Raw genomic sequence first — 15,304 nt, 5'->3', positions numbered from 1 at the left:
TTCAAGTGGGATAAATCAGGTCACCCATTGCAACCCCAAGGAGGAAACCTTGCCTTTTGAGACACCTTAGGAGCATCTAGACACGAGTCTAGATACACTCTATGTGCAGGCATGAGCTTGTTGCCCATCCTGAGGACAGACTGCATCCCCGTTGCTCCCTCACACATAGTTAGATATACAATGGAATATAGCAGGGAGCATGAGCAGATCAGAGCAAATCCACTCTCACATGGAGAAATCACATGGTCTTCATTTACAACGTGACTTTTGATCAATGTTGATCACAGGTGTTTTTTTTTTCAGAATTAACATCAGGCAGCGATTATGTGAAGCCATTCATTGCCTTTTTGTCTTAATCTCTGACCAGCCCAATAAATGTATGCTTACTATATACCTGTGTGTTCTGGAAACTTTACATGATCATTACATCTAACCCTTACAACAATCTTTTAGCAAGATGCTGTTTGTCTCCATGTTGCAAGTGAGATAACTGAGGCTTAGCCATGTTGTGTGACCTGCTCAGAGTGACACAGCCATAAAGTAGCAGAGCCAAGAGCCAAGGGTCTGATTCCAAAGCCTAAGCACATATTCATTCCTCTGCACTGTCCCATGGAACACGGTGGGACCTTTGTAAAGCAGTTAGATGGATCAAGGCAAGGAACCTCAGATATCTGCCTAGCTGGGTCCTGCTAGGGTAGGTGGTGTATGTTCTCATAATATCTAACCCAACAACAGAGTCACACATCAGTGCCACTCTGTGGCAATCACTGTGCTTGGTACTGCAGCAGAAGTTGACATAAATAAGACAGCCCTTGTACCCAAGGACATGTCATTTTAGAATAATTTGACCTTGTTTGGCATATTGTCTCCAGATTTTGCCCTTATCCAGAATCCTTCAATAGATCCTTGATCGAGTCTCCTCTGGCTTGGAAAATGAGAATGAATATCTTTACTAAATGTGGCTTTGTTCACTTTACTTTTTGACTCGGTGGAGGAAAACAATTGACATATGAGAGGTTTGTGGCTTTAAATGGACTTGCAGGTCAAGAAGAAGGGTAGTGGGTACTGGAGAACTATTCCGAGAAGTCAGGAAAAACCAGCTTGCCAAAGAATTAGGCTCTAGGGGGAAGAAGGTGGCAAGAAAAAAAGCTAGGGACTTTTAAACACATGAAACATTGGAGGTGCCAACTTGGGGAACTCTCCACATACTAATACCCCTGCAGGCAGTGAAAAATGTGATTTTGAAAAAAAAAAATTAAATATTCTGGCAGAGAGAATGAACGATGAGGTAAGTTAGACATTGATATAGTACATTCAGGCAAGATTTTTTTCTTTGGTCATGTTTGGTAGCATTTCTGTAAGATGAAAAATTAAAGAATTTAGACGATGAAAACCAGAGAAGGATAGAAAGGTAGAGGCATAATTATTTTGTAAATCTCTGAAATCACGGTGAGATATATGGGGGGGGGGTACATTTAGAAGTTCCCTTTAATAGAACTCTTTAAGGAATACAAATACAAAAGAGTTAAAATCTTTTTACTTGAGTCACATAACTGAATCATGCTCATTCTCTAGGAATCTAAACATTTCTATTAGGCACAAAAAGATGGCAGGCATGTGTGCAGTACCTGCTGTATGGCAACTGCTGAGGGCATGTTTTTCCTCCATTCCTTCTTGTGTCCTCCACCTTCCCATCTTCATAGAGGAGCCTGAACACACCCTTTGGATAGATGTTCCTCTTACCCTCCTGTTAAAAGGTGACCCGGGACCTTTGAGGCCAGAATCACTGGAGCAAAGGTAGAGAGACTCTGAAGGAACAAACTGAAGCAAAATGAGAGCCATAAGTCATCTCGAGGTCTGCAAATAGACACCTCAGTGCAAACCGCTCTATTCGAGAGCGGCATTGGGTAAATTACATAATCCACAGCCCGATGATTTTCCGTAATGACAAAATGCAATTGATTCGTTTACCTTAGCGCTGATGATGCCTCCTGACAAAATGATTTATATCAATAAAGCCCAGCATATGCGTGCACCTCACCACAATCTATAGCAGATGCTGAACAAACTGCCTCGTTTATGTTTTCCCCACCCCAGAAGAACCTTCCGCCCAGATTTACAGGCTGCGGGGTGACCCACAGGCAGGGAACATTAGGCTGCTCGGCGGGGCCCAGTGTACTGGCCAGGTGAGCAGCTTTCCACCCGTGAAGGCCCGGACACTTCTGCCAGGTCTCTCCCGGGCTCTGCCAAAAGCACTGGGAGCCAGCCACATGCTCTTTCGAACTCCTAGCACTCGGATTCCCCACACTGAACTCATTTTCTTCTGAACTTACATCCAACTTTTTTTTCCTTGTGTTATCAAGCCCTGGGGGAACAAAGAAAAAATAGAAGAAGGGAGAAAGACCATGGTGGAAAGTGCCAGAAGGAAAGGGAGAGCAGGAGGAACTTACAAATGGCTTCCCTTAGCTGGCAAATAAAAAAGAAACCGTATTTGTACTAGAAGACCTGATTTTTTTTTATTTTTTTTTTTTGCCTAATACAAATGCAGACAACAGGAAAAGAGCTAGGTCAGGCTCTCCTTCCCCCCTTTCAGAAGAGAAAGCTGTCCTGTCTGCTGAGAGCATTCCGTGTTTCCATTCATCCTGGTCACTTTGCTTCTATTTCCCCAACCCAACAAAAAATAATCAGATTTAGCTAACACTAACTTATGTTTGGTTCTTGGTATTAAAGACTCATTTTCCCCCAAATTTGACTGGCTCGTGCCGTATTATGTATTTTCCAAGTCTGTTCAGAACATACTTAGACCTAGAGCCAGCCTATTTGCCATCAATTTGATGTCTCCAGCTTTGCAAACCTCTGACATATATCTGCGTGTTTTGAAATCTACTGGGTATCCTAAAGCTCTCTCTCCACCTCTCTTGAGTGGCAAAAGCTGGATACACTAATTTATATCAAGATCAAATGAAGCTCCTAATGCTTGGCTTCACTTTTCAGACTGTGGCTTGTGCTGATTTATAATAACTATGGGTAAATGTTCTCCTGGACTATTATTTTGGCTCAAAGATTTTGAGGTAAAGATGTTCATAATAAAACACAGATCTATATATTATAATGTGAATAATACATAGGAATGTTTTAAAGAAAGAACAAATTTTTAAAGTAATTTCTGCCTTGAACTTCAGGTTATACTCACAAGCTACTCATTCATTCATTCATCATTCATTCAGAAGTTCACTCATTTATTCCACAACAAATATTTCTTAGATACCTGCTATGTGTTAAGGAACTACTTTAGTTGAAAATCCGTTTTCCTCAGGGGGCTTACATACTAATGTGAGGGACAGACATGTACAGGGACAAAACAAATAACGAAATAAAATAATATATGTGTCATATGGTGATAGGAGAATAGTAAGGCAGGAAGGAGATTGGAAAAAAGTAAGGCAGGGAAGGAGAAGAATTGGAGATTGGGTTTGCTAGCCAAGGGTGTTGGAGAGTTAAAAAGGTTAGAAAGAAAAGATTCACTGATAAAACAGCATTTGAGCAAGCATCTAAGGTAAGGTGGCGCACCACACACAAGTCAGAGAGGAGAGAATTCCAGGCATAAAAAACAGCAAGCGCAAAGGCCCTGCAGTAGATGCATTCTTAACATATTCCTTGAAGAGCAAAGACGCTCGTGTGTGGTGGAGAATGGCACCGATATTGCAGGATTTTATAAGGACTCTGGCTTTTAATCTCAATGAAATGAGAAGTCACAGGAGGCTTTTTAGCAGGGGGATGATTTGTCTTAAAGGGATCCCTCTATCTACTATGCTGAGAGTAGATTATAAGGAGTCCAACTGTGAAAGTAAGAAAAGCAGTCAGGAGGCCACTACAGTGAGCCAGGCCAGGGATGATGATGGACCATGGTAGTAGCTATGAAGGTGGTGAGAAGTGTTCCAATTCGGGGAAAATTGCATTTCTTTGAATCTAAGACATTGCTTGAAAGGTGTGCCATTATTTTATTTTTAAAAATATATTTTTATTGATTTCAGAGAAGAAGGGAGAGGGAGAGAGAGAGAGAAACATCAATGATGAGAGAGAATCATTGATTGGCTGCCTCCTGCACACCCCACTCTAGGGATCGAGCCTGCAACCCAGGCATGTGCCCTGACTGGGAATCAAACCACAACCGGTTCATAGGTCGATGCTCAACCACTGCACCACGCCAGCCAGACTGTACTATTATTTTATACATCACTAAGAGAGGAAAAAAAGCTGCCATTGAAATTAAGAAACTGTGACACTGCCTTCTGACTACTTAGGGCTTTTACTTCATAGCTACTACAAGGTCTATTTTAAACTTAGATATATTTTTAGCCTATACTATATTGCACTTACACATCCAGAAAAGGAAAATAAAACTTAAATAAATAATTTTATTAAAAAATTAAACTTTTTTTCAAACTTCAATTCTTTTTAATCCCTTTAGACTCAGTCAATTTCCACATCATCAGGGTACTTGTGATACAGTATTTTTAAAAGAATCCAAAAAAGAAATAAAGTCCATTAGTATTTAAAGTATACAGTTTAGTGAGTTTTCACATGTACATATACCTGTGAAACCATCACCATGAGCATATCCATCATCTCAGAAGTGTTCTTGTTCCCCTTGTAATCCTTTCTTCCTTCTCCCTCCCGCCCCGTTTCCATCATTAGATTTCATTTTGTAGAATTTTATAAAATGGAATTATACAGTACATACTCTTTTTCCATCTGGCTTTTTTTCATTCAGCTTAACTATTTTGAGATGCATTAATGTTGTAGCATGTATCAGCGGTTTATTTTATTTTATTGCTGTAATAATTCCATTGTATGGACAAATGCTTTCATTTCTCCTGGGTAAATTCCTGGGATTAGAATGGCTGGGATTGTATGGTAGATGTATGCTGAGCATTTTAAGAAACCACTAGACTGTTTTCTTGAGTGTCTTGCTATTTTGCTTTTCCACCAGCAATATCTGAGAGTTTCACTTGCTCAGCACTCTTACCATAGCTTGACATTGTCAGTATTTTTTATTTTAGATATTAGAATAGGTGTGTAGTGTTATCTCATCATTGCTTTAATTTGCATTTTTCTAATGGCTAATGATGTTAAACCTCTTTTCATGCTGTATTCCAGTAGCTGCTGCAACAAATTACCACAAACTTAGTGGCTTAAAGCAACACTCTTATTTTATAGTTCTGGAGGGTCAAAGTCTAAAATGGGTCTTGCTGGGCTCAAATCAAGGTGTTGGCAGAGTTGTGCTCCTCCTAGAAGCTCCAGGGAAGAATGCCTTGTCCTTTAGTTTGATGTTGCAGCTTCTGGAAGCTATCTTCTTTCCTTGGCATCTTCAAAGCCCAGCAGCGAAGCATCTTTGGATGTTAATGACTCTAACCTCCTCTTCTGCCTCCCTCTTTTAATTTAAAGAATGCTTGTAATTCCATTGGGCCTACCCAAATAATCTAGGATAATATTTTTATTTTAAGGTCAGCTGCTTAGCCAGCTTAATTTCATCAACAACCTTAATTCCCCATTTCCATGTAACATAATATATTCATAGGTTTGGGGTACATCTTCGGCAGGAGGAGGAGGGAGGGTGGCAATTATTCTGCCCTTTACAAATGTGAGTATTTCCTCTTTGGTGTGGCGTTAAAGTCTTTTGCCAATTTTTAAAAATGGTTGTTTGCTTTCCTATTGTTGAGTTTGAGAGTTCTTTATATATTCTGAATATAAGTCCTTTGTCAAATATGTGATTTGAAAATATTTTTTCTCAGTGGGTAGCTTTTTACTTTTTTTTCCAAAATTGCTTAATGTTATCTTTCCCAGAGCAAAAGCTCTTACTTTTTATGAAGAACAGATTATCTTTTTTTTTTCATTCATGGATTGTATCTACATTTAACGTCATGTCTAAGAATTTCTTGCTTAACCCCAGGTCACAAAGTTTTCTCCTATGTTTTTTTTCTAAAAGTGTTAGAATTCTACATTTCATCTTTAGATCTATGACCAAGTTCCAGTTAATTTTTGTGTAAGGTGTAAGGTTTATATCTAGGTTGATTTTTTTTTTTAATTAGGATGTCCAATTTTTTTCAGCTCCATTTGTTGAAAAGATAACCTTTTCTCCTTGAATTGCCTTTTAAGATGTCAGAAATTCATTGGCTGTTTCTGTGTGTGTCTGTTTCTGGAGTCTATTCCGATCTCTTCACCGTATCACATTATCTTGATTACTAGAGCTTTAAAGTAAATCTTAAAATCAGGTAGTTTGATTTTTCCAACTTTACCCTTCTTTTCAAACTTATTTTGGCTATTCTATTCTAATTCCTTTGCTTTTCCACATAAATTTTACAATCTGTTTTTCTCATATGTACCAAAAATCTTGCTGGGATTTTGACTGAAATTATTTTAATTCTACAGATTGATTTAGAGAGAATTGACATCTTTACTATGTTCAGTTGTTCAACCAATGAACACTTCATGTCTCTCCATTCATTTAAGTCTTCTTTAATTTCTTTCATCAGTCTTTTTTAGTTTTAAGCATTTATACTCTTTATGCTTGAGTTGGATTTATACCTCATAAATGACATTGTATTTTTTATTTCAGTTTTTGTAGTGTTGCTGGTTTATTCTTGGCCACGTATTTTGTGCACTTGCCAAACTCACTTATTAGTTCTATGAGTTTTGGGATTTTCTACATAAACAATCGTGTTATTTACAGATCAGGATGGTTTTACTTCTTCCTTTTCAATTTATAAACCACTAGTTATTTTTATGGCCTTACTGCACTGGCAAAGATGTCAAATTCAATGTTGAACAGAAGTGGTGAGAGTGAATAGCCTTACCTTATGTCCATTCTTAAGGGGAAAACATTCAATCTCACTACAGAGCATGATGTTAGCTGTAGGGTTGTGTTTTGTTTTTTTCATAGATGCTCTTTATCACTTTGAGGAAGTTCTTATCCATTCCTAATTTGCTGAGAGTTGTTATCATAAATGGATGTTGAATTTTGTCAAATGCTTTTTTCTGCCTTAATTGATATGATCAGTGGTTTTTCTAAGACTTTTGTGATGGATAATATTAATTGATTTCAAAAAGTCTTGCATTCCTGGATTAAATTCTACTTGTTCATAGTGTATTATTCTGTCTATAGATCACTGAGCTTCATTTGCTAGCATTTTTTTTTGCGGGTTTTTTTACATCTATGTTTATGAGAGATCATTGTCTGTAGTGTCCTTTGCTTATGCTGTCTTTGGTTTTGATACAAGTGTAATATTGGCCTCAAACAATGAGTTGGGAAGTGATTTTTTTCTTTCCTGTTTATGGAAGAGATTGTATGGAATTGATGTTATTGCTTCTTTAAATTCTTGGTAGCACTCACCAGTGAAATTCCCTGGGCCTGGAGTTTTTTGTTTTGCTCTGTTTTGTTTTTACACTCAATTTTTTAACATATGGAATACAGTTATAGTAACTATTTTAATGCCTTATCTGTGTTTTGATTTGATTTTTCTCTTCTATATGGGTTGCATTTTGTTGTTGATGTTGTTGTTTAATTTTCATGCCTGGTAATTTTTGACCTGACTCCAGACATTGCAAATTTTATCTTGCCGGATATTAGGTATTTTTGTATCCCTAGAAATATTCTAAATTTTGATCTGGAAGCAGTTAATTTACTTAAAATCAGTTTGATCCTGTTGGATCTTAAAATTCGGTAGCTAGGACCAAATCCATGTTTGGGCTAGTGCCAATTGTGCCCTGGCATTGAGGCAAGACCCTTCTCAGTGCTCACTGTCCAATGACAGTCCAGCTGGCGGGATAAGACCCTATTCAGGCCCTAGACGTGTGGCAGATACTCATACCTATAATTCTCTTATCAGCCTGGTTCTTTTCTTGGCCTCAGGAAGTTTCACCACATGCACGTCTGATTGATTGGTATGAGTGTGCTGCTGGATAGCTATAGGGAGCACCCTTAAATCTCTTGAGTCATCTCTCTGAGTCATCGCTCTGAGTCCCCACTTCCCGAGTCTCTCATGGCAGTAAGGTGAAGCAATGTTAACGCTTTCCTACTTTGTTTCTTGACTCTCAAGGATTGCTGACCTTCTTGTTTGATATCCTGTATCTTGAAAGCCATGGTTTCATATATTTTTTTCTGACCTTTTGGCTGGTTCAGACAAGAGATTGAGCCTGAGCCCTACTACTCCATTTGGCAGAAAGCAGAAGTCTTGGTGCTGGGATCTTAATTCAGGTTCCAATTATGTATGTAGAACTAGCCAGATTTTGACTCCCACTTTGAGGATGTTCTTTAGCACTTCTGATTCCTCATTTCCCTACTACCCTCCTAACCATTTGATTTCCAGGGGTTAAATGAATGTGTTTGACTATTGGAATTTTCTTCCAAGCAGCTGACACCCATTTTGCAAGTCTGATACTGGCTGTTTTGATATTAGTGTCTGTGCAGACAAAATATGGCAGATTACTGCCTCCCTCAGGGAGAATGAATATAAGGCACCAGTGATTGTGAAATACATTCTGATTTCATGTAGGTTAAAATATGAAATATTGTAGAATCCATGAAATATGGCTTTTTGACAATAGGATTTTCTAAGTGATTGGATGAAAGCATAAAATCAAGGATGGCTCCAAAGTTTTTGACCTAGACAAAACAAGGGCAGGGGAAGGAAGCATCTTGTTTGGCCTGTCCAGTATACACCCCTCATTGTGCAATCACTGCTAAACTAGGGGGAGGAGGGATATGAAGGGCTCATCTTATTTTATTGGGTATATGTTATGAGTAATAAAGTTGGCATGAAGATGAAAAATACACCATTAAAACCTCCTCAAGACTGGCAGACTATATGTAGCCAGCTGCATTAACAATGGCTCTTTCAACAAAAAATAATAATGATAAGATTGAATGTCAGCCCCAAAGGCTTAGAGCAAAGAGCTTTTAAAAACATGCACTTATCAACAGGTCTAAAAATAAGATAAACTCAGATATCAGAATAGGAAATCCTGTCTTTTCAAAACTTATCATTTTTATTATCACCTTTCTCTGATGTAGCAATGAGTTATACAGAAAAATCCACATATGAAAAGATTAAAAATTAATCTAAAATGCTAGAAAGGTGTAGAATATAGATGTATATAGCTGTTTTTAATCCTGACTGGAGGATATTTTTTCCATTGATTGCTAGAGAGAGTGGAAAAGAGGGAGGAAGGGAAGAGAGAGGGAGAGAAACATGGACAAGAAAGGGACACATTGATTAGTTGCCCTTGACTTATTAAACCAGAGACTCTTCAGTCCATGGGCTGACACTCTAACCACTAAGCCAAAAGAGCCAGGACTAGCTGTAATTTTTTTTTAACCTAACCCAAGGATGTGTGTGTGTGTGTGTGTGTGTGTGTGTGTGTGTGTGTGTTTTAGAGAGAGAGAGAGAAACATTGATTGCTTGTCTCCTGTATGCTCCCCAATCAGGGATCAAACCCACAACCTAGGTATGTGCCCTGACGCAGCCTTTAGGGGTATAGGCTGATGCTCCAACCAACTGAGCCACCTGGCCAGGGCAATAACTGTGGATTTTTTTTTTTACAAAATCTTTTAGGTACAATCCTTGAGAACAATTTTCTTGGAAAAGGGTATTTATAACCCATGTATGTGAAATAACAACATTTGTGATTCCCATGGAAACCTTGTCAATTTAATGGAGAAAGAGGTTGCCTGATCTCTGAAGCAGGTCTTTGAGAGTTGTTGATTAATAACCTGGAAAAATGTCCTGAAGACCAGCATCATGGTTGGGTCAGACTAGGTTAGGGCGGATGCACTTGATGATAGAGCAGTGTGCCTTTGGAGGAAAGGTCCGTCTCCAGGGTTGTGCAAGGAGAGGATATAGCCACCTGCTCACCAGCCATACCCATTGAATTTATCTCCGAGGGGCCGGTGATGAAACTGACTGCTCACACATTCTCAGATGTCACACCTCTCTGTGCACAGTACTATCATAGATACCAAACAGTAGAATCCCCCAACCCATCCCTGATCATTGAGGATGTATTGTCAAATGAGACAAGTATTAATACATATACAACTCAAAGACTGGCTTTTTATCAACATGCAGAAAATGAAATTAATTTTTTCCATCTTGTTTTTTATCAAATTAAGAACATCATATCTCAAAGTGTATTCTGAGATATATCAGCTGGTGTTAACAGTTAAGACGTAAGCAAAAGCTTCCTTGCATGAACACATTGGCTTATTTTATACACCACTAAGAGAGAGAAAAAAAAGCTGCCATTGAAATTGAGAAACTATGACACTGCCTCTGACCTCTTAAGGCTTTTACTTCATAGCTACTGCTGCTGACAGTTCAAGTTTGCACCAGCCTGAGTTGCTCCACATTTCTCTTTGACCAGGGAAGAGTAGAGGGGCATCAGATATTCCTTTCTTGTCTAGTCTATACTCTCCACCTTACCTTCTTCCCCCAACAACCTGGGAGGTTCCTCTGCATCTTCCTCGGGGAGCATACAAAGGTTACTGCATCGGCCTAAAGCTGGGCCAGTGCCCCGGTGCGTGGAATGTGAGTCACTTAGCAGAACAAGAGGGAGGCCGCCTGAGCAGTGTGTGGGTCAGAAGACTGCCGCCAACAGAAAGCTTCTCTTTTGCTTGCACTTTACTTGACCTGTGGATAAACAAAGACTTTCTATTTCTAGAAATCTCATTGTTTTAACTGCTTTGAGTTTCTTTTGTAAACTTTAACATCCATGTCTTTATGCAAGGCGTGTAGAGCTCTGGGGGCCCGGTCCTTATTCCTTTTCTATATTCTCCTTATGTGTTTTGTTCTTATAAGCCACAAACTCGAAGCTATCTAAAATTCAGTCTTTTCTTTAACAATATATGACATTAAAAACAACTAGAAAGTTGTAGTGTGAGTAGAATATTCAATATTGCAGAGAACTTAATAAATGTTACCTCTTTGGGGAAGAGATTGACGGCATGTAATTCTTTCTCATTCAGCTGGCTATGTGGTAGGGGCTTTGAGGCATTTAAAAACATAAAAATAAACAGTCTTTCAGTTCATGTTTTTAGGAGATTTTTAATAGAGGGGAAGGAATTATATTCACAAAATACTGTGTTTTAGCCTATACATCTATATATCTATATCTATATCTATCTATTCACAACAATATTATAGGTAAGTGTTGTTTTTCCTGTTTTACAAACAGAATAACTAAGGATCAGAGAAGTTAGGGAACTTCTGAGATTCATTTATTGAAATTAAATTAACCCAAATACAAGATGATATGTTGAAGTTCAGAGAGATTGGCTACCTTTTGAGCTTCTTTTATGGAAACTAACGTCTTCCAGTGATAGAAGGGTAATGTGTAATGTTGAAACAGAGAATCCCACCGAGCTTCTGACTGTGCTGGGGAGTTTCCAATACCTGCTGTCCTTGTGTTCTGTTCTTTGACCTTGAGCTACTCATTTTATTTCCCAGAGGCCTCATTTCTTCATCATAAAGTAGGGATGGTGGCATCTTCCTGGCCTGTATTAACAAGTTTTGGGTGAAAGAATAGGTAGTATAATTCAGGTGCAAGTGAAACTCCTCAGTGCTGTGTAAATATAAGGTATTGTTGTCACAAGTGAAGTTCTAAATAAGAAGGCCAGTGAAGTGTTTGGAGCGCATGTACTATACCTTCCATTTTTTTAAATGTAGATTTTGGCACTGCTTCCAATGAGTTTAGGCCCAATTTCAAGCTTTGTAAAAAGTAATCCATTTTTAAATTATCTGTAATTAAGACTTACAGAGAGGGTGTGGGGGAAATGTGAATGATCATTGATGCAGATAGAGTAAAGGATATTGAAGACCTGGAAGGCCTGGTTTCTGCTCTAGAGGGGCTGAAAGAACGTAAACAAACATTTATTTCCCCTATTCTTTAATCTTTTTTGCTTATCCAAGACAGTTACTTTGCTGGAGAGAAATCCAGATTTTGATATAATAAAGTCACCCTGGGAACATTAGAATTTATTTTCCTTTTGTAATTGAACACAATTGCTCTAATCTAGAGAAAAATTGGTTAATATAAGACCAGGATTTAACATTAGAAATGAAAACTTGCAAATTCATTTTTTCATATATCAAAACTCACATATTGTTTAAAGGTCATATCCCCATGAGTTAACAAGTGAGTAGCTTTTTTGTCATATTTTATTTTGAGTAAAGTAAAAATCTTGATTCTCAAATATTGGTATTCACATTTCAAAGATTTAAAAAAAAAAAAGATTGTGCCGAAACCGGTTTGGCTCAGTGGATAGAGCGTCGGCCTGCGGACTGAAGGGTCCGGGTTCGATTCCGGTCAAGGGCATGTACCTTGGTTGCGGGCACATCCCCAGTGGGAGGTGTGCAGGAGGCAGCTGATCGATGTCCCTCTCTCATCGATGTTTCTAGCTCTCTATCACTCTCCCTTCCTCTCTGTAAAATATCAATAAAATATATTTAAAAAAAAAAAAGATTGTCATTTTGCAGTATGGGTATGTAAGTTTGTGCCTTAATAGGAGACAATCAGTAATTTTGTATCAAATTATGTGCTTTTAAGACCTTGCTTTGTTTCTCTCTAGTGGATGACACTGTGGTTGCCATTCCTTATGGAAGCAGACATATTCACCTTACCTTAAAAGGACCCGATCACTTGTGTAAGTAAACTTCGTTGTTTTCCTTTGGGGATTGGGAATTTTAGGCATTATTATTTACTTTTTGTTCCCAGAATAGATTAAAATACAGAAGTACAAATCTTTCCACTTTATCATCATACGATATTTTGAATGCTTCTGTTTATCTTTTAGTTGCCTAATTAGATAGCAAAAAACTCTCTGGTAATTATCTCTAACCACAGTCATCCTGAAAAATACAAAATAGATGCTTCCATAGTTTGTTCTTGAGGTAAGCACATGTTTATGCTTTTGTGAATATTATTTCTCATTTTCTGTCTTCTTTATTTCCAATCAATCTCGATCTTTTTCTTACCTCGCCTCTTGGTGTTTTTTCTTCTTCCTTCCAAACTTCCTTCCCTCTCCTTCTTTCTCTTTTTTATTCTTCCTTTTCTCGTATTTCATTACTGTATCAGTTCAGAGGAACATAGAAACCCCAAACAACCTTAACTCTGTGGCATTTAAAGAAAACCATTTTGGTAAATTAGCATCCCATGTATTAAAAACAATATAAGGTCCTCATATCTTGAAGATACCTATTGGATTCAGGATTACTAATGGGGTGATCATGTACAAACTTCTGGTGGGACCAAACATCAAATAGTAGCATGGCCCCACCAGAGTTTGTACAAGAACTGACCTTTAGGCATGCCATGTCTTTTTTTTTTTTCTTTTTTTTTTAAGTAGCATTTAGTGCTGCTTAGCCGTAGACCTCTAAGTTACAAACAGAAAATTATGGGCTGTGAATCAGGGAGCAGGGAGGAGAGGATATGCTAGTGGTTTCTGCAAAATTCAATTTCCCTGGAAGATTTCACTTCAGTTGATTCCTCAGGCATTTCTGATCTCCACTTTCAATTGTTCCCGGGTTCCTACAAAGTCATCTATCATTTTCTGCTTTTTCTCCCCACCCACACACATGCCTAAGAAACCAATTTAGGTAGCAAGCACTGTCTTTTGGCAATTGGATTATGACTGAAATCATTCCAGAAAGACAAACAAGATGAAGACAAATTGGAGCCTGTGAAAGTTCAGATAGCTTACTATAGTCTTTCTAAAAATAAAAATAAGTACATTTTATGGGAGAGGTGGGATTTGAAGGGTCATGTGAAGTAAAGGTACAGTTCAGGCAAAGCCAAAAGGTGCTGATAAGACACCTTATATGGGTCCAAGTTCTTTCCTAGCCCTGAACAGCCCCCAAAAATATAGTGTTCACATGTCAAAGGATGATATATATGTGTTCACATTACATTTAAATAATTTATTTTTCCTTTTGAGAGCTGGACAGAGGTAACTGCTGGTGAAACAATCCCACTCAAAAACAGTATTTTTCTGAGCAGGGATAGGCAAAAATGAAACATCAGACCAAGACCATCACCAACCTGGGGACTGACTCATCACTGTGGAAGAAAGAATCCAAAGGAATATAGATATAAGAGGAAAATATATTTTTATAAATGTATTAGCCTCCCAAATTCCCTAATTATGTGATCACTAAGAAGCTGATGAATTGGCCTTCTTTGCTTTAGCTGTCCCAAGGATTTGGTGGATCAAAATTGCAAATGATATTTATGGATGATGAAAAGCAAAATGGAATCTTCATTATCCCCTCCCCACCCCGCAGTCGATATACTATTGATAACATATGTATAACTAACTAAGTTTTTGCTTTGTTTTGTATTTGGAATATAATTCAAAATGAATATGTGAGTAAATGATGCCCTATTTCTCTTGCAACCCTTTGCCCTTCACTCCAAGCAGCTGCTCCAATATGAGATCAACCTTAAAAACTTAGGGCCAGACTAGAACAAGACTAGGCAGTCTGGTCCAACCCAGCTCATCTTTCATCAGAATACCTTGAGAAGGTTCCTAGGAGGCCTGGTGATAAAATTGAACCAGATGCTCACATTAGGCCTAGAACTCCCAAGATTTTTCCAAAACTAAATGAACTTACATCCTGGCAATATCTCCATAAATGCATGTAAACACATGTAAGGCAGCTGGAAGAATGAAGGCTAGAGGAAGGAGATGCAGTGCTATTATTCTCCTCTGATGACAACTGTGGTTCCTACACTCGCATATTTTGTTGGGTGCCTTATGTTCTTCTGTGAGGGCCTCTCCTTGCTGGGATAGGGGAGGGCAATCTGACCTACTGCCAGAGAAGGGCTACACAGACTTCACCTGAGGGTCATGGGCATTAATTGGACACCAACATTTCCCCCTATTGGTATTCCTTGTAGTACAGAGCTTGACTTAAACAGCATCTAGAAGAATTTAGTAGAAATACTTTAGGCACTTCAGTACATCCAGGCAGCTTCAAATTATTCTTAACCACAGAATCCCAATCTGTAAAACTTTCAAGAGAGGAATCGGTCTGATGGAATGTAGGGTAGAAGACCTAGAGCTTCACTCAGGCTCCCCATCTTTCTTCTAAAGAACCCCTGCCCAAACCAAGGGTTCTTGTTAGATTTAGCCTATCTACGTTCCCTTGTGCAGCGGGCAGTTACTCCAAATCCCTCTCAATCCCGTAAGAACTTCCCCTGCTCTGAAATACATGTCATAATTACCATCTTCCCCAGCAGGCTTTGATTT

At 38.4% G+C, this 15,304-nt stretch overlaps 1 protein-coding gene across 2 annotated transcripts in view; it reads left to right on the top strand.

Annotated features, from left to right (window-relative positions):
• ADAMTSL1 (ADAMTS like 1) overlaps positions 1-15,304 on the top strand; it is a 409,739-nt gene that overhangs the window by 132,689 nt on the left and 261,746 nt on the right. For both annotated transcript variants that reach the window (XM_080667642.1, XM_080667641.1), the window contains exon 6: positions 12,626-12,700. In XM_080667642.1, the coding sequence (XP_080523768.1) occupies positions 12,626-12,700 (75 nt within the window). The remainder of the gene's footprint in view (positions 1-12,625; positions 12,701-15,304) is intronic.

The sequence above is a fragment of the Plecotus auritus genome (genome assembly GCF_963455305.1).
Source record: "Plecotus auritus genome assembly, chromosome: 5".
NCBI lineage: Eukaryota > Metazoa > Chordata > Mammalia > Chiroptera > Vespertilionidae > Plecotus > Plecotus auritus.
This window is presented reverse-complemented; position numbering and strand designations above follow the sequence as displayed.